At 39.8% G+C, this 19,481-nt stretch overlaps 1 protein-coding gene across 1 annotated transcript; it reads right to left on the bottom strand.

Annotated features, from left to right (window-relative positions):
- Nucleotides 1–18,799: 18,799 nt before the first annotated feature.
- LOC129036866 (small ribosomal subunit protein eS17-like) lies at nucleotides 18,800–19,207 on the bottom strand. The gene has a single exon (XM_054488509.1). The coding sequence runs from the start codon at nucleotides 19,205–19,207 to the stop codon at nucleotides 18,800–18,802; it is 408 nt and encodes a 135-aa protein (XP_054344484.1).
- Between the last annotated feature and the right edge of the window lie 274 nt (nucleotides 19,208–19,481).

Raw genomic sequence — 19,481 nt, 5'->3', positions numbered from 1 at the left:
TGTTTAAAAATGGGCTGCCCTTTCCACAAAGAAGCCTGCGTATCTATCGTAGCAGGTGTCATTTATAGCCAAATTTTTCCAATTCTGCCTTACACAGACTGCAAAGAACTCTGCAGAAAAATTTCCAAGGCATATAAGCTCAGAAGCACACACCTGGATTTCAGATCTCAGTAAACCTGGATTAGTATACACCATTCACTGGCTCAGCTGCACAGTTGAATCCCATGGATATTGCAACAAAGGTTGGAAGAAGAGATGAATTGTGCTGGGCCTTGTCAACTCATTCCAAGTGTCAAGATGACATAAAAAGGCACAGGGATATTTCTTTACTGGTGCAGCTCTTGAGATAACATGGGGGAGGAAACTCCGTTCAGTGTTTTGAAGAACTGAAATACCATTCCTCATATTACACAAATGAACTGATGCATCATCAATCATTGGTATTTGAAAGGACTTTGGACCATGGGATGCATTATTCTCTACCATAACCTGCATATTGTTTTTAATTGCTCTAACTAACCACAGAAGTGAATACTTGTTTGGAGTTCAGATAGCAACTCCTCCATCAGGTCTTTTGGCAGCTTAGGAGTCAGTGAGTATTCTTGGCAAGGAGACTTAGCAGTGTGTTGATTAAGAACTTGCTCTGCCCAGTCTCATTCTCTCAACATCTCTTCCCTCCAGCGCCTACCCTGTAGCTCCTCAACCCCAGAGGCCTTCCCTCCCCCTGCTCCCAGTACATTTTCCCACAAAGCCCTTGCTCTCTTCCATCCCAGGCCGGGAATTTGCTGGAAAACCTGGAAGTCCTAAGGGGAGTCAGTACTGGTGCTTCAACCACAGCAAATGAAGTGACTGCTGGGAGACTGGCAGGGAGCCTGCCTCTGCCTCCTTGGGCTGATGTATTGTAGAAGTTGTGCCAGGGACTGGTGGGGACAGCCCGTTTTATGAGGAGCCAAGGCTGCGACATGGAGCCCTTCCAAGGCGTCTTTCACACGTCCTTGCTACTCCTCTAATAAACCGGATTAACCCTGAGTAAAGCACAGGCTGCTGGAAAGAGCCTATAAATTTTATCTTGCACTGTGGCCCTAAAATGCTGGCCTTGCTTTTGGCAACTGCAAAGCTAAACAAATGAGAAGCCCCTGGCTTCCCTGTCCTCCACACAGTGAGGGACACACCTCTCAAGAAGCAGGTTTATGAAATGTGTGTCCCCAGGTGGGCTCCAGTGTGGGTGTACTTGAACGTGGCTCTTGTGCTCTAAAACCAACTCGACTTTTTTTCCTAAGGTAGAACTGATTTACTCTCCCATCCTCCTTCCCCACAACTCTCACTCACTCCTAGGGGCCAGCTCCAGGGGCATGCAAACTGAGAAGTTGCATAGGATCCTGGGCTCAGCAGGGCTCCAAACTCGGTTTAATGCTTTGTTGCTGCCTTCTTGAAATCCTTAGTACTTTCTGAACAAGAAGTCCCGCATTTTCATTTTGCACTGGGCCCTGCAAATTATGTAGCCAGTCCTGCTCCTCGTTTTACAGATCCTGCCCTAGAGGAAGACATGCTGGGAAGGACAACCTCTGCATGGGCTTTGTTTTCTGAGATGAGGATGGTAAGTTTTCCGGTCTGGAGGCTGGCCAGGTTCTTCACAACTTCACTTGATGCCGTTCATATTTGTGGACTTCCAGCTCCCAAGCCCAAGCCCCGCGTGGCACTATTTTCAAAACATTGTAGAAATGAAGAGTTACTGAATGATAAGAAAATTCCAGACCCTGTTCTGAGAGCTTCATGTTCATTTTATCAGGTAATCCTCACAACAGTATTGCAAAGCAGGCACCATCATTACCCCATTTTAAAGATGAGGAAATGGACTTTCAGAGAGTTAATGTAATTTGTCTCAAATCAAACTCAGATGTAGTTAACTCCAAAGCATGTAGTTTTAACCACTAGACCATACAGCTTGATTATAAAAGGAAAATATGTTCTTCATTTCATTGGCAGTAAGATTCCTGATGGATGTGTTGATTGATTGTGAGTTTGGAGACGAAGACTGGTGGGAAGTAAAAAAGTAATAGAAAAACATTCCTTATTTTCCCCCACTGAGTATATAGGAGAATATAAACCAATATTGCCAGGCTGCCATAAAGAAACAATCTCCTGTAATTTTTTCCTTTTCAGTTTGGTCTAGGCATTATTTTTAAGGTTGTTGGCTTGGGTAGCTGTAAGCACTTTTGGCTCTAGGACTGTGGGATACATTATCCAAAAATGTTTCAGGCTTCATGTTTCATATCTCCTCAAATGCATTCAGCAGACCAAAGATATGTTCACAGACCAGCATCAGGGATTTTTTTTTTTTACAATAACCATCATCATCTAATAGTCAAAGCAAATGTTTGTTAATTACTGTGAGCCAGCCAGTTTACACATATAAATGTATTTAATCCAATCTTATAATTTAAGCATTATTATTATAATTTTACAGATGAGGAAACTGAAGCCAGAGAGACTAAATAATTTGGTAAGATCATTTAGCTGGTAATCTTCAGAGCCAAGATTCGAATCAAGGCAGGCTAAGGCAAAAAGCCATGCTCTTATCCCCTACATGACATGAAAGCTGGTGTCCTCAGTAAAAGGCACTGTTCTACTGACAGAAATCTAGAGAGATTAATAATCAGGAGTGGAAGGGCCAATGGTGTCTCCTGACCCTGGAACCACAGTGCCCTTTCTTGCTTGACATCCCCTCATCTACATACCACTGACTAAATGTGTTTACTGGGGATGAGACCCCTGGGGACACAACACAGAGAGCACCAGGTGCTAAATGATTCTTTATTGATCCTGATTAGATTAAAGATGGCCATAACTCAAATGACACTGTTCCTTCTGAATTTCCTGACGGTTCCTGCAGGGAGTGATAACTAGGTAATATAAGGGAACCTCTTTCTTGACAGCTATTTCTTATAAAACTACTCACCAAAGGATAGAATTCATAAGGGAAGAGGGAAGACATTTCATGAGCCTTGATTTATCTCATTTAATTTATCACAACACGCCTGAGAGGAAGGTATCACTATCTCCATTCTATAGATGAAGAAGCTGAGGTTCAGAGAAAATTAATAACTTGCTGAAAGTCTCTCTGCAAGTAAATAATGGAGCTGGGAATTCAAATCCTGGGATGCTAAAATAAAACTCAGTGTCTAAAGTATGAGACATACAACCTCTTCAAATGCTATGTTGTGAAGCCCAGCACCAGCCAGCTGGCTTACATGGAACTGTTCACTATCTTATTACTCAGCATAAACTGTGTTTCCAAGGCCAGTGTTCCCCTCAACCCTCCAGGCCATGGCTTTCTAATCAGTGCTAGCTGTTCTTTGAGGTTTTCTCGTCATCTCTGAGGGGGTTCTTCATAAACCTTTGTCCTTAGGACTATATCACACTAATTCAGAATCATTTTAATAGGATAATTTTATGTTTATGGAATATAGTAATAGCAACTTACCTTCTACTAAACCTACTAATCTTCTTTTTTCTTCCTTTGCTTTCCCTCTAATTCTGTGAGTCTGGGAACTGAGTTATACTTTAGAAAAAGCACCATGCCAGACTCATTAACTCTGCAGCTGTAGAAGCTGATCTGTACTGAAAGCAAGGATAAAAGAGAGCTTCTTTCCTTCCCTCTGTCCACTCACCACCTTCAGACAGATGTAGGCATCTACACGTGGGTACACACATACACACACACTCTTATACACATGCACAGAACCACACAGGCAAGCCCACAAATTATACACATTTGCACACAAATCAACACACACATATGCACACATCTGGGCATGTTCACCCATGCATTCACACAGGCCCACATATACAAATATGAACATACAAACTTGCTCACTCCCTAGGGCTCATTGACTGGGGGAAAAATTCTTGGAATGCAGATGGTTCAGGTAGATGGTTTTCTGTTCTAGGAAACTGCCTTTGCCCTCTTCCATCAGATATGCCCGTCTTTGCTGGAAGCCAGTCCCAGGGACTTACCTGGTGCTTTTTATTAAAACAAAGACTGTAGTCACTTTCCATTAATGACAGTGATGTGACTCCACATTGTAAATAGAATTCTTATTTGTTGAGCAACATTTTTCTATCCATTGGCAACCTTTTTCAGATATGTTACTAGCTTTAATCTAGATATATAATTATGAAAATGAAGAATAATTATTACTTGGAAGTGACAATTTCCTTTATAAAGGATTCACCATGCTTTGAAAGAAGTCTTTTAACACATTCAAAACATGACTTCAGTGATAAGATTTAACTATCTGCTGGGCTTCTCAGGATCACTGTTTTCACATAAAGTTCTGGAGGACAATCACTACTGGACTCACAGATATTAAAACTTAATAGTTCTGAATAAACAAAATATATAAGGAGAGAAACTCTTCTCTTGATTTGAAATCAAAAGTTAAAATGTGTTTAGTGGAATTAACTGCTTAATAAAAGAAGAAGAAAAGTTACTTCAAAAGACATTCAGAAATCCTAAAGGCAAAGTCAAGGATGAAAAATAGATGTGGTCTGTGGATCATCAAAGGTGGGGAGCCCTGGATGCCTTCCCTAAGAGTCCGGTCTTGAGGCTACCTCCACACCCCGCATCCAAATCTCTTTTACGTTCTTTTCTGCCAGCTGGCCCCAGGATCATCAAGCAGTGCTAAATATAGCCCAGCTTTTTTTCCTCTTTGCTGGGGAAACGATCACATTTTAGTCCAGATGAAAGCAAGGCAAATGACTACTTTTCTTGGAAAGCATATGTTTATAATTTCTAATTTTGCAAGAACCAGGCAGAGTAAATTCAGTTTATTAAAACATGAATTTAGCACATTTGTAACAGAGTGGTAATATTTATTCCTACTGGACTTGAAATTATCTTGGATGGTAAAAAAAAAATCTTTAATTATGCATCGACAAAGGACAACAGAACACAATGCAGTGTTTTTTTAAATCTTTCCCAAAGCAAGAAAATCATAAGTTAAATGTTTAATGTTCTTCTTGCAGCCTTCATTTTATTTCCATCAAGTTCTGAAATAAGAAAACTTTTATTTTGGCACAAAAATAACCCTCCATTATATGAAATGTACAGATTTACAAGTGGACTAATTTTTTCCATTGGATTCAGGAGGATACTAGAAATTCACAAAAACAGGCTTCCTCAATTTTCCAAAGCATTGGACATTAACTCTGGAAAAACCCAGAGAAGAATGATTGTACATGTGTGAAGTGATGTTAAGTTTGCCCAAGACATACATATTGCGTCTCATATTGAACCTCACACAACTCTGATATATGGGCCTAATTACTATCTTTTCTGACCCCACCACAAAGATAGAGTTGGAAAGATTATTTAGCAGTAAGAAAACTAAGGTCTAGAGAAATTAAATAACTTGGCCAAGGTTCCATAACAAAGAAATGGAGGAACTAAGACTAGAATCCAGACCTGCAGACTCTCAGATCAGTCAATTTTGACCATACTTACCATCGGAATCAATTTTCCCTTGGGGTCTGGTGATCAATAGCAACATGGCCTCCTGTGTAAGTAAAGAGATTGCTTAACAAGGGACTTCCATGGTGGTGGTGGAGAGTCAACAAGGCCTTCTGAAGACTTCTGGAGTGCACTCCTGCCTCATCCAGCCTCAAACAGCATCTGCTCTGAGTATAAAAGAATTGCCTCTAGCTTCTATCTCCCATGCCAATTCCAAATGATGGGCAGGTTCTGCCAGGAGTTCCAGGCTGAAGAGGAGTGTTTAGTGGATTATTCTGGGAGCCATGAGCAAAGGTGCCATGAGTATTGGCCAGGGTACAAGGACAGGAAATGGAAGTGTGACTTGAGTGTCAATTCTATGGCTTTACTGTAGATGGCTAGTGTGTGACCTGAGGGTGTGCCTTTTCTTACATACCTGCTTTCCTGTCCTAAATACTTTTTCTGAACATCCTTTTTATCTCAGGTAGTTAGGACCCCCCTCAGAATGCAAATCCTTTTTATTTTCCTTTTGAGGTGTAGGTTCAAGGGGAGAGGTAGCACACCGTGTAAATCATACTCATTAAGACCTGAACTCCACTGCCTTTATCAGGTTCTTTAACAGACCAGGCAAAGGTTTTGAACTGGGAGCTGTTCCAGCTGATGGAAGCCTCCCCACATAAGTGTTTTATTGGGCAAACTCTGAGGTTAGCAATTTCTTCAACTTGCCTGTTCTCCACAGAGCATGAGCCACCCTGTTCACTCTAAGTCCCACTGCTCTCACCACAAAACAAGCACCACTTACTAGCCTATCTGTGCAGGTATCAGAGGGCGTACCTTTGTGATCTCATAGGTCTAGGACACGGCATGGATATTTTCTGTTGAGAGCTGAGACAGACGGAGGCAAGAGTCTCAGATCCAGAGAGAATGGGGCATCTTCTCATTGAGGTAACCAGGCAAGAGAGTGAAATTAAAGAGGGCAGGCTGCCAAGTGAGAGGGGTTACTGAGATATGATCAAAATAAACTTGACATTTTTGCTTCTAATTGAATAGCACATTGAGCTTCTTGAGTTCCCACAACTGCCACTTTGCAGACTGACTGAGCCTTCACCATTACCAGAAAGAGGAGGACATCACCCTTTCTCCACTCCTACTCCCAAGCCCTGCACAAAAGGCAGGCAGAGTTGGCAGCAGACGCTTTTTCCCTCATTCTGACACAGGGCAGAATGGTGGGTTTCTTTCCTAATTCCAAGGGCAGGGGATGTGTGACCTGGTGAACAGCTTTCTACTCTTTAGAATTGCTCTTTCCTTTGCTTGCTTTCTCTGTCCTCACCTGTTCATGACAAATCGTTTCTCTATAGAGCTCCTGTCCTTATGCCACCCTGTTCCATGTGGAGAGATTCTCATTGCTTTTGATCTTTTTTGGATTAACTAACCCCTTTGTATGTTCAGATTTGTTGTTTATATACAATCTTTTAAAACTGATGAAATGGCAAAGGTAGAGCGTTCTCTGATTTTTATCTCCTGCACGTTAAAGATGAATTCTAAGTGTATCCTTAGAAGTGAGTTGCTTCCTCCTAGATTTCATTTTCATGAGGCTAAGAAAGCAATTGAACAGGGAGTGAGGATTTTAGGAGCTACAATTGTGGCCAAGTATTAGATAGATGGAACTCCCCGGCTGTATTCAGATTGAGTACATCAACCAGGCAGAAATATCTTTTTCTATTCCTAAGTCTTTTCTTCACTTTAAAATCTAAAATTACAATGAGGGACAAGATTGCTATTATTGTATTATTAATTTATGTTTATTTATTTATATCCTTCTTTGTTCCAGAAAAGATTTAAGGCAGCATAATATATGAATGTCTGATCTATTTGTAGGAGCAGTTTCATTGGATTTTTTAAAAAATAAAATCCACTTATTAATGATTGATATGTTAATGATTTGATTAATCCATTGGGTTTGATTCATTTACATCATCATTTACATTTCATCAAGACATGTTTTCAAGGAGACACTTGATGTCCTTCTCAAAATGCTCCATTTTTCACCATGGAGAACTTTTATTTTCCGTAAGCAAACAAAATGTAAACCTTGAAAGTCTGATTGATGGGAAGCTAAAATCTAAGCCTGGAGAGGTTAGGTAATCTCACCAAGGTTTCCCAAACCCAGGAGAAGCCCGCTTTTCCTATAAGGTATATTTGTTTGTAAGACACATGAATCTACAAAATTTCTATAATAAATCAAGGTCACCTACCCCAACAGGCTGATGAAAGGCCTGGAAAGACTCAGGCCCAGGCACTGGGTTACTCTGCACCAGGTTAATATCTTTCTACTGAACCTTGAAGTCAAGATGTGACCTGCTAGGCATTCTTGGTAGGGATAAGTGGGGTTAAGTTTGTGTGACGTAGAGTGGTTAGGCCAGAACAGTATTTACCACAGTACGTGATTTGAGATGCTTTGAGTAGGATACAGAGTAGAGCATCCAAAAACATTGACTGCATAGTGAAAAAATTGTCTTTTTCTTTTGATTCTCTTTCAGTGCTGCCTGTCACATTAAGGAGCAACTCTCTGCTTGGCGTTAGTAGACATTTAACAGCCCTCTCACTTTTGCAAAGTTCAATTGTCAACAAAGAGCTGGCATCAGCATAAGAACCTTCAGCAAGCAACAGTGACTAGCTGTGATCTAATGATAACCTTTCATTTCATTTCATATTTGGATTTATATTTACCTTCTCTTTCTATTAAGTGATGCTAGTTGTCCATTGGAAGGAGTCATATGAAATTATCTTCTAAAATAAATATATTCAAATATTTTTAAATCAGTTTAAAGAAAAAATTAAATAAACAATTACATAGGCAATATGCGAATGCTGAAATTTCAGGTAACAAGAAGAAAGAGGAAAAAGGGCTTCAGTGAAAGACCAGCAGCTGATGTCCCAGACAGAAGCTGGCATTAACCCCAGAAGAGCTGAGTCTGAAACCAGTACTACACTGACAAACTGTGGAAGGTGACGATTGTCTTGAACATCTCTGGTTACTGGCTTCCCCATCTATAAGCTGGATATGATTGAAATATTAACTAGACTTTTTCACAGATTTGTGCTTAAGAATCAAACGAGCTATTTTAAGGGAAAACCTTTTACCAAGTATAAAGTATGACACCCATGGAAGAGATTATAACTAAGTGAGGGATAGAGGAAGGATAAGAGAGCAGAAGCTAAAGAAGTCATTTAGGTTGAAGGAAACTGGTAAAATTAGTGAGAAAGATAATCCTGCGGCTGGGTGCGGTGGCTCATGCCTGTAATCCTAACACTTTGGGAGGCCGAAGCAGGCAGCTCACTTGAGGCCAGGAGTTCGACACCAGCCTGGCCAACATGGTGAAACCCCATCTCTACTAAAAATAGAAAAAATTAGCCGGGCATGGTGGCGCATGCCTGTAATCCCAGCTATTCAGGAGGTTGAGGCAGGAGAATCACTTGAACATGGGGGTTGAGGTTGCAGTGAGCCGAGATCATGCCACTGCACTCCAGCCTGGGCAACAGAGCAAAACTCTGTCTCAAAAAATAAAATAAAATAAAATATAAAATAAAATTCTGCAGTCACTGAAGCTAGATAGGCCTGGTTCTTGGAAAGGTAGGAAGTGGCCCAGGTTGTGATTTGTTTTGCACAAGGGTAGGGGTCAGACACACACACACACACACACACACACACACACACACTCCAAAATTCTGCTTTCATTGAAAGCTCCACTAGAAGAGAGGTGAAAGCTCCATAAACCCTGAGTGTGGGGAAAACTATCCTGAGGGTAAAGCTTCCACCAAATGGACCTGGGGGTCCTCTTCCCACTTGCTTGTGTCTGTCTCCTTGTGGTTGGATCCTGATAGCTCCAGATACTTGCATGTGTAGCTGACTAGCCGGGGTTCATTATTCACCCTAGCTGTTGAACAGGGTGCTTGAGATGTCCTGCAAGGAAGGGTAGGCAGAGGAAATCCCATGAGGCCATATCACTGTCAGCCACCCTTGGCACTTAACACCCAGCACCCAGTACAATGCCTGACAGAGTGGATTCCATTTGGGTAAACATCTGTTAAGTGAGTGAAAAGAAGAAAGGTAGAGATGAAGGGAGAGAGCATAGGGAAAGGGAAAGGGGGAAAACAAGCTCGATGCTCTGGGCCACAGCCCCAGAGAGAACTGGCTGCTGAGGCCAACCTCCAGAACTATATCCTCTGCTTCCTCCTCTCCCTAGAAGTGCAAGTGAGTCAGCAGCACGGTGTTCCTAAGCATGGGCCTTCTAACCATGGGACTTAAATTTCCCCTTGACCACTCCTGAGCTGTGTAACACGGGGCACATTACTAATTTCTCCAAATGTCAGTTTTCCCTTCTGTACCATGGGAATGATCATACCAGCTTTGCTGAGTTACCGCTAGAATTAAATAAGATAGTATGTATGCACCTGGTGAATGGCCCAGAAGCAGTTTCAATTATTACTGTTGTCATTATATATGCTTTACAAAAATTCAAAGAAATTATTTTGATTCTGTTAAAATGTGACATAATATGGATTTTCATTCCATAAACAGATTCTTATACTTTGCTTCCTAATTAGACTGTATCTTGTCATGCCTGTAATTCCTGTGTAATTAAATCGAAATTAAATGTCAATTTACTTTGAATTACAGAGTAATTCTATGTATACATGCCACGCAATCTGCATTTTGTTAGAAGATGACAACCAAAAATATCCTGACAGTCCCTCTGTAATTACATAGTGATCTGATTAAGATCAGCTTGACAAACTACCTGCCAAGACCTGAGGAAGAAAAAACCATGAGCTGGTGTAGGGGTCTGCGGAGGTTAGGCACAGGACAGGAGGGGAGAGCCTGAACTCACCAAGGACCTTGCCCCTCCCCAGGCACCAGTGACATCCCACCACAGTCCCTTTTGCAGGCAGATGAGGAAAAGGGATCCTTTAAAAGAAAAAATATTACTTAATTACAGAATACGTTAACTGATGTTGTTTCACCTTCACTTTCTAACCCAGCTGTTTTTATTAGGTTGATATCTGAGGCCTTAAATCCTCATGCCTCAAAGACAATGATACATGTAGAGGGAATATTTCAAACCTCATGCAGAAATTTTATTTTTTTTATAATACACAAAATAGCTTCCATCCTCTGATTTTTAAAAATAAAAATGGAAACATATTTGACATCTTATTCCTTTTCACCAATGAGCAGGTTAATATTTATATTATTTCTGATTGTAAGTGGCAGTGGGAAAAGATGATGTAAGTGGAACGGGGGAGAGGAGAACCAGGGCTTCAAAGAACCAGGTCAAGAGGCTAAGCAGTGACCCGGAGGTCCCCAGGCTTCATTCTGTTAAGACGCTCACAGCAAACAGGGCAGCACGAAGGGGAAGCGCCTCTGCCCATGCTTTCTCCTTCATTTTCCTCCTCTAAATCCACTGCAGTGCCCACTGAAGGTCACTGCTCCTCAGCCTCCTTTGGGTGACTTCACTCTTGGTGCCCTCCTTGCCCAGGAGTGGCTTATTTCTGATTGTTAAACAAGCTCTCCCCTACCACTCCTTTGGGACAAAGAATCTGGTTATTTTTCATTAACTCAAGTGAAAGGTTCCCTTTTCTGCTTCTCCCCAGGCCCCAGACATTCACCTGGCTGGGCCTGCAGGGCCCCTAGTGCCAGCTTCCGAGGAGTGAAAGGTCCTCCGAGCTCACAGCCCAGCAGTGCATGAGAGAAAGGAAGCCAAAGGACTGAAAGTCACGTCCTACCTCCTAGGCGGCACTGCAAAGCACACAAAATCCAGAGTCCTGAGTTTCAGAACAGGCTCCACTTCTTACTAGCTATGATTACTCCAAGCAAGTCATTTAACTTCTGTGACCCTCAGTTCTCCCAAATATAAGTGGAGATTATTATAAGTTGTCCTCCTGACCTCTGTACGGGCTCATTGAGATTAGAAATCAGCTAACGTAGATGAAAATGTTTGGAAAGAACAAAAAAAAATACAGGTGTATTGCTATAATCATCATCAGAGATACGTTGGTCAGGGTTCTATCTCTTGCAGATAATTGAAAACCCAGGCTAGCCTAAGCAGATGGAGGAAAAAAGAGTTTGGGGTTTGGGAGAGTCTTACAGCCAAAATGTCCAGGGTTGATGCAGCTTTAGGCTTGGCAGTTTCAGGGATCTCACAGTGTCCTTGGACTCAGTTTCTCTGCATCTCTGGGTTCTGCTGTGGGCTGAGGGTGTGTGCTCTTCACTCTCGGGCCCTGTGTGGTACTGCATGATTGCTTCAGGCTCCTGTCCTCTCTAATTCAAGTCCAGTGGGAAAGCCCATGTCCCAGAACCTCTCACTCCAATCCCAGGATTTGTTCTGCTTTGATCCATTGGGTCACATGTGTACCCAGAAACCAATCACTGTGGCCGAGGAGATTTGGAGTTCTCACTGGTGCTGATTACAGCTTCCAGTCCTGGATCCAGAGGCACTGCTATCCACATCATGAGAGCTGCCTGGACTGAGCAATAAAGGAGTGGCTTCCCAGGGGGCTGAGAAGAAGAGAGAACAGAGGCTGGGCAGGATGGTCACAAACATCCACTTCAGAAGTCAAGGAATTTATAGCTAGACCCAACTTGGAACAAGAAGCAAGCAGAGGAGGCACAACTAGAGAGACTCCCGATTGAAAATAGCAGGTAACAAGAGGAAATAGTCAAGAGCAAATGTGTGTTTACTTCATGCAGCTTTGGAACTCCGGAGTTGGACAGTTCCCATACAGAAAAGGGAGCAAAAGCAGCTACTGACTGAAAGAAATTTTACCAAAATGATAAAATGACTTCTGATGTGCAGCTAAGGGTTACCTGAATTCTGCTTTCACATCCAGAGGCAGTATCATCTCTGAGTATTTGTCCCCAATAAAGTGCTCCTTCAGGAAGCATCGTCACATTTGCATTTCAGGACCTTCTCTGCCATCTAACCCTGAATAACATGCCTCACTCTCCACCATCATATGCCCTCTCTTCTCTTTAAATCAAAAAGCTAATGCACATCCCTAGACTGGCTGCTGTGGAAGTGGCATTTAGCCAGCTGTACGCTCACTCCCTGGCCAAGGACATCAGCGATGTGAAACGGACTCTGGTACATCTGCTTGAGAATTTTCAAGGTCATCGTGCTTGTTGTATGTGTCTCTTGTGTTCTGAATATTTCAGGATTTTGTATCATGGGCAACATGGAAAAGTCAAATTTCTCTTTTTTGGTCTGCCAAGTTTCATGGAAGGGTATAAAAAGTCCAACATTTTCAATGGAAAGGAAATTGTTATAAGCTGAATATCTTTGGAAAACAACCTATTGTTGTTCAAAATATAAAGTCATCTATCATCTGTGGTTGTCTTTTCTGTCTAGCTGGTCATTTTGGAATTAAAGAGGACCCAAATGTATCTCTAGGACTTCGGCTCTGCACATGATGAGCTTGGCTCTCCCTTTAATGCCAATTTTAACTCGGCATGGTTCTCCTCATCCAGAAGGTCAATTCAGCTGTTCACAAAACAATAAAACTACATGTTTATCCTGGTCTTTATGTTTTCCTTTTTGCTTGATTAATGATTATCTGGACATGGGAATTTGAAATGTGTAGGTTATATAAAGAGACACATTACAATGTAAATCTTAGTTCTATCCATGACCCCCAGGCCTTCTACCGTAAATATCTGTGTGTCTTTCCACATACATGAGTGTTCCATGCCTATACAAACACTATATGCACATGAAATTTTTAGTATAAATGAAAACATAAAATATATGTAATGGGTACATATATATTTTTCTTCAACTTCCATAGTTGCATAATATATATTTTTTTGCAATTCGTTTTTGCTTTTTTTTAATGTACAGATTTGGCTTGGGAGCATTTCATACCACCACACATGGAATTCTCTTTTACTGCTGCTACTGATGGGCTGTGCTTTGCTATTATGAACTATGCTGTTAGATGAATTTCCAGCAGTAGAATTACTAGATCAATTCTTAGATGTATTTTATTGTTTTTTTTAAATTATATTAATTTCTGAAGTTTGAGTATATTCACAAGGTCCAATAACAAAAGTTACAAGAGTATTTAGGAAAAAGTAAGCTTCCTAAATACTACTGTTTGAAAGCCATTTAGTTTCCACTCCTAGAATAACTTCTGTTACCAGCTGCTTTTATATATGCCAAGAAATGCAATGTTCTGCACCTTCCATTTTCTCATTTAATCACATACCTTCGCTCTATGGCTATATATCAGCATGTAAATAGGCTTTCCTTCTTTTATACAGTTGAATAGCATTCTACAGAGGGATGTGTCATACTTTACCCAGTCCTTCTTTGATGGATATTTAGGTTATTTTCAGGTTTTTTGCTAGTTCAAACAATGCTGTAATAAACAATCTTCTATACACATTATTTGGCAAAATGTATATATATATCCAAAGGAGAATACATTTCTAGAAATAAAACTACTGAGTCAGGGGATAGCTTCATTTTAAAATAGGTAACTATTGCCAAATTGCCCTCCACAGAGGTTGCACCAATTTACATTTCTAAGAGAAATTTACAAGAGTGACTGTTTCCCCATATTCTTACCTAAGAAATCACACATAAGGTATGAAGAAACTTTTCGATTTTTGCTGAACTGAGAGATTAAATGGTATACGTCTGAGTATCTCTTTGTATGAATAAGCATCTTTTTAAATGTTTAAAAAATGTTTATACTTTCTTTTCTGTGATCTGACCATTCATACTGTCTACTTTTTCTAATGGTTTTTTATTCTCATTCTTATTGATTTGTAGGAAATTTTAATATATTAAGAAAAGTAGCTCTTTGGGTGGATTATAAATCACTATTTTCCATTTGTGTCTTGACTTTATTATTTGTTTTATCATGTAGAAGTGTTGATTTTTATTCAGTATAGTATCTGTTTCTGCTGTTAAGAGTTTTGTGTCATACTTAGAAATGCCTTCCTCATTTGGAGATGGTTGTTTTAATTTTTTATGTCTTTTTCTGGTATTGTTTTAAATTCCTATGGATTTTGCATTTTAATTTTTATAGATCTTGATAACTTGTCCAGCAAAGAGATTATACAAACCTGTACTTCCAGGTTCAGTGTATATTTACTCTTCGAGGTGTCTGTTGCTTATCTTTTATGAATTGCTCATTCTTCCTATATCTTGCCATCCTTGCTAGCAAAGGCAATGCCTTCTATTTAATGTATCTTAAGTCATGTTACCAAGCACAGGGAGCACAAGCCTGTGTGCACATGAAGGACAATCAACAGAGGTGTGGTTTTTTTGTTCGATTTTGTTGTTGTTGTTGTTGTTGTTGTTTTACTTAGAATAATTCCCGACCAAGGAGGAATGGCCATGTCACATCTCTACATACAAGGTGGGTCAATGAGCATCTGAGACCACATTCTACCAAGCACAAATTAGAAATCGTGGTCTAATTATTTTTTATTTGTTCAGTTATTTGTGTGTAAATATTTGCAAGCATAATAGTAAAAATACTTTAATTGAATATCACAAATCTCCTTTATTGAGGCAATATGAATGCATGTAATTGGGGCTACTCCAAAAAACCTAAAATGCTGTAAATTAAAAAGCCCAAGAAACTGAATTAATTCCTGAAGATTAAATTGCTGGGAAAAGTAGAGAAAGCAAAGAAAGAGACTACTACCTGATTGGAAGTACGTTTAACACCTAAATAGAATGTCTACTTTTCCATAGCAGGAGACTTGGCATATAACATATGGAATATTATTAAGCATGGACCTGCTGGCCCAAAGAGGCTCCCAGAAAACAAATTTATCTCCTGTGGCCTGCTCTCCATGGGCTTATATGTAAGTTTAATTCACTCTGGCCTTAAGAAAAAGATAATTAAAGTATAATTAAATATAGCATTCAACATATTCAAAAGCCTTCTAATAAATTCAATCCTCTTTCCCATTACATTGGCAAACAAGTAGACAAAAATTATATAAATTGGTAAAAGAAAAGGCTACATAAAAATCATATTTAAACCTTTCTAAAACTACTAAGTTTTCTCCCAAAAATAATTCCTACTTTAGTCTTCCCTTCCTAAGACTCAATGGTGAAATATTCATGATGGAAGGAAGTTTCATGGTTAAGGGACTAAGTGTCTTATGATATATTGTGGACATTTATTGTCTCTTGTCTGCTCAGCATGTTTCCTCTTGTGATATCAGTGCCTCAATGTTCCTTAAGGGAATTACCTGTCTCGACAATTTCTTGTGTTTGTAGGATATGGTTGTTCCCATCCCTAGAGGGATTGGCATATTACTTAGGGCTTATAAATCACCATATTCCATTTCTTAACTGTGTTGGTAGGTTAGAAAGAAGTATGTGATCCAAATTACATTAAATGAGAGCCACTTCTGGGACTATTACTGGACTTATTGGAAAAAGAGGTGCTCCTTCTGCTGGGATAGCTAAGCTGAGATAAATGGAGTTAAGGACCTGCTTGAGAATGAAGCCAAATGAAAGAAAAGTAAGGTTGAGTGACATATAGAAGCTATTGAGTCCTAAAGACATGATGTGAACTCCTACATCTAGCTATGCCAGAAGACATGTGTTATGTAGCTTTGAAATGATTCCAAACACATAATTTGCTACTGAGTGACATATGTTTTGCTGTGATAAGAGTTTGGAATAGAATCCCTCCTCCCCACGAGAATGTTAAGCGCTGCTTATCAAACGACGTGAGTTATTTGCCTCAACTACTAGACTCCAAAATACGTATAAACCCATAATTTTGACAGACAGATTGAAAGCCAGGGCTGTGGCAGAGCTACTCTCTCAGCCTTTGAGATACTCTCCAAAGCCCACCAACACTAGCACTATACTAGCATCAAGGGACCTTGCTTGTCATCTCAGATCTCTGCTGTGTTGGTCAAACTGTCTCGTCCCCAAACTTCTCATGCAAAACTATGCCTTAAACTTTAATAGACTTTACATCCACAGAGGATTGTTTCCTTCCTAGTTTGGCAGCTAGACTTTAATAACTGGACTCCAAATGAAATAGGAACCCACTCACTATGTGATTAATGCAACCTCGCTATTGAGTGTGTACCTGGTAAGATTTGTTTTTGTTATTCTCTCCCTCCATCAGCATTTTGAAAAAACAAAAGAATCTGTTTGTATGGAAATAAAACATGTGATTTGTGAAATTACACTTTGATCAATTCCTTATTTTAACCATACAAAACAACAGAACAATAGATTAGTCCCTAGATTGTTATAAGAACCAAAAAAAAAAAAAAAAACCATACATACGCACTCACACACACACCCTTTTTCTGCTAGTTTGAATTGAGTTTCAGTCAGTTACAAATGACATAGTTCTGACTAACACAATGGACGGTTTGGGCGAGGGAAACTTTGTTCATAAGTGAATATAGGAAAGGCTTTATAATGATGTTCCCACATCAATCAGTCAAGACAACACACTAAGCCTGAGACTATCTGTGATGTTTTTATGGAACCCAATTTAGCAAAAATGAGTAAACTGCCATAAATTTTCACTTATAATTTCCCACTAAAAAGTTTTTCTGGCTTTACTTCTCTGGAAATTTCAATAAGGTGTTTGTCCATTCATTTTACTTTTATACAGATCAATATGCATACTAAGGCATTCTCTGGTTCTCTCATTGAAATTCACAGTTAAGGAAGAGGTACAAGAGCATACGTAAATATCCACATACGACAGAATTCCACGTTAAGTGGCCTCATCTTCACATAGGCTGCAATGAAGGATCTTGTGCTCTCCTGTAGCTCAGATAATTTAGAAAGACAATTTAAAAAAATATTTTGTGACAATTGGAATTGATTCCTGGGAAAGTTCTCTGAGAAACTTCTCTGCGAAATGGCAAATAAAGGATGAGAATCCTTACTCGTTAAAACTGGCTCTGTTTTAAGGGAAGAAAACGTTCTAAACTGATGGTCCTCAAACATCATTTATGTATCAGAATCACCTGGAGAGATGATATATGCACATATAGTTTTCTAGGTTCTATCTTATACCTTCTGATTTAAAATCTGCCTTCTAGTCCCAGGATTTAAAACAATGCTAAAGGTCAAGTGTTTAATTTTTTTCAAAAACTATAACTGTGCTCTTTATTTGTGTCATTATCTCACTAAATCTGCACAGTAACCCTATGGATTAGGTACTACTGGGATATGGAGTAGTTATAATTTTTATGTTTGTGTTTATAAATTAGGAATATATGGTTTAAAAATTTGAGCACCCTTCTCAAAGTAATATGACAAGGAAAATCTATGACTCTAAACTCAAGACCCTTAACCTTTAACCTGTTCCCAAATACAGATATGATCAGCCAGTGTCATATTTAATGCACAAAGTCAATAATTGAACTTTGCTAATAACATCATTAGAGAATCAGATAGAATAACACTGCTCACAAGGGTAAAATATGCAATGGAAACAGTATTCCCAAAAATTAAAGCTGTGTTATAGAGAGCCGGAAGAAATATTTATTCAACCCTGAAAAGCAAATTCTAAGAAAAGGAAGGAAGGAAGGAAGGAAGTTAGGGAAGGAGGGAGGAAGGGAGGGAAGTGAGGGCTGGTGCTCATTTATTTAAAAGTTTTGCATACAAGAGAACCTATATTCTCAGTTACAAGAGATCTGTATCTCATCTCTTTCTTTAATAGCTAATTAAAGTCCCAATAGATACACGGAAATCATCATTGACTTTCCTCATTAAAAACAGAAAATAGCTATTCCAAAGAGCCAACATAATATTTCTTTAGGGCAGTAATTAAGCGATCCTTAATGCTCTCTATTTTTCCCCAATGTTTTAATTTCTGCCATGTCCTAAATGCTGATGTTTGGGCTCAGAGAGGGGCATCCTACAGCTGTCTAATACCTCATCAGTAGCCACAGCAACGGAGAGAGGGAGTAGATTTTTCAGTTTGTAAATGATAGAAGACCTTTGTTTTTCCTTTCCCTCCCACCAACTCCAACTAATTACACTAAAAATATACCCTGATTAATACTCATTTACCCCTTCATCAGAGGATAGTCAGAACCAAGAAAAACAAATATCCTTTTTGGAAGTAGGTAGGATACAAAGAGATTAACAAACCATCTAGAAATAGTAGGAATCAGTATAATATGAGGAAAAGATCATGTTGAGAAAACAAAATTTTGAGTCCTTGTAAATGGCAATTTTTGTTGTTGTTGTTGTTGCCCTAGATTTATTGAAAATAATACAGCATTGCAGAAAAAATTCAGACAGGTCCCCGAGGCATTTTAAAATTCATCCCAACTGTAGGCTGAGCGACCTGCGGGTTGGACAGACTGCCGAAGTCCAAAAGCTTCAGCATTTCGTTAGGGTCAGGATCTACTTCATTTATCTCCTGATCCAAGGCTGAGACCTCAGAAACATAATTGTCTCTCCTTTCTCTCTCCTCCTCCTGTAGACTGATGGAGATACCTCTTCCTGGGCCTCTCTGAATCCGCTTCATCAGATGCGTGACATAGCCTGCTATCTTGTTGTGGAGCTTCTTGCTGGGGATAATGGCCGTCAACTCATACACGCGCTTGTTCGTGTGTAAGTCGTTGCCCGGGCAGGTGTAGTAATTTTCTATGATGCCCCAGGCCACCTTCTTCACGGTTTTGGTGTGAATGCAGCCCATGTTGGCGGGTCCTTGGTAAAAGAGACGTAAATGGCAATTTTAAGAATTTCCCTCACAATGGGAACAAGAATGGCTATTCCATCCCAGGTTCCCTTCCAGTTGAGAGTCACTTTACCTTCCCTAGGACACGTTTATTGGGAAGTTATATTTTTGTTTGTTAATAAAATCAGAAAAACCTCATGATAGGTTATTTGAGTCACAATTCTATGCTAGTGTCATGCGTTTTGTGTAAGTGGCTCTTCAGTCTTTCATCTCTGGCCATCAGAGCCTCTAA

This window comes from Pongo pygmaeus, chromosome 4 (assembly GCF_028885625.2).
Source record: "Pongo pygmaeus isolate AG05252 chromosome 4, NHGRI_mPonPyg2-v2.0_pri, whole genome shotgun sequence".
Classification (NCBI taxonomy): Eukaryota; Metazoa; Chordata; class Mammalia; order Primates; family Hominidae; genus Pongo; species Pongo pygmaeus.
The sequence above is the reverse complement of the archived record's forward strand: the minus strand, read 5'-3'. Positions and strand labels throughout refer to the sequence as shown.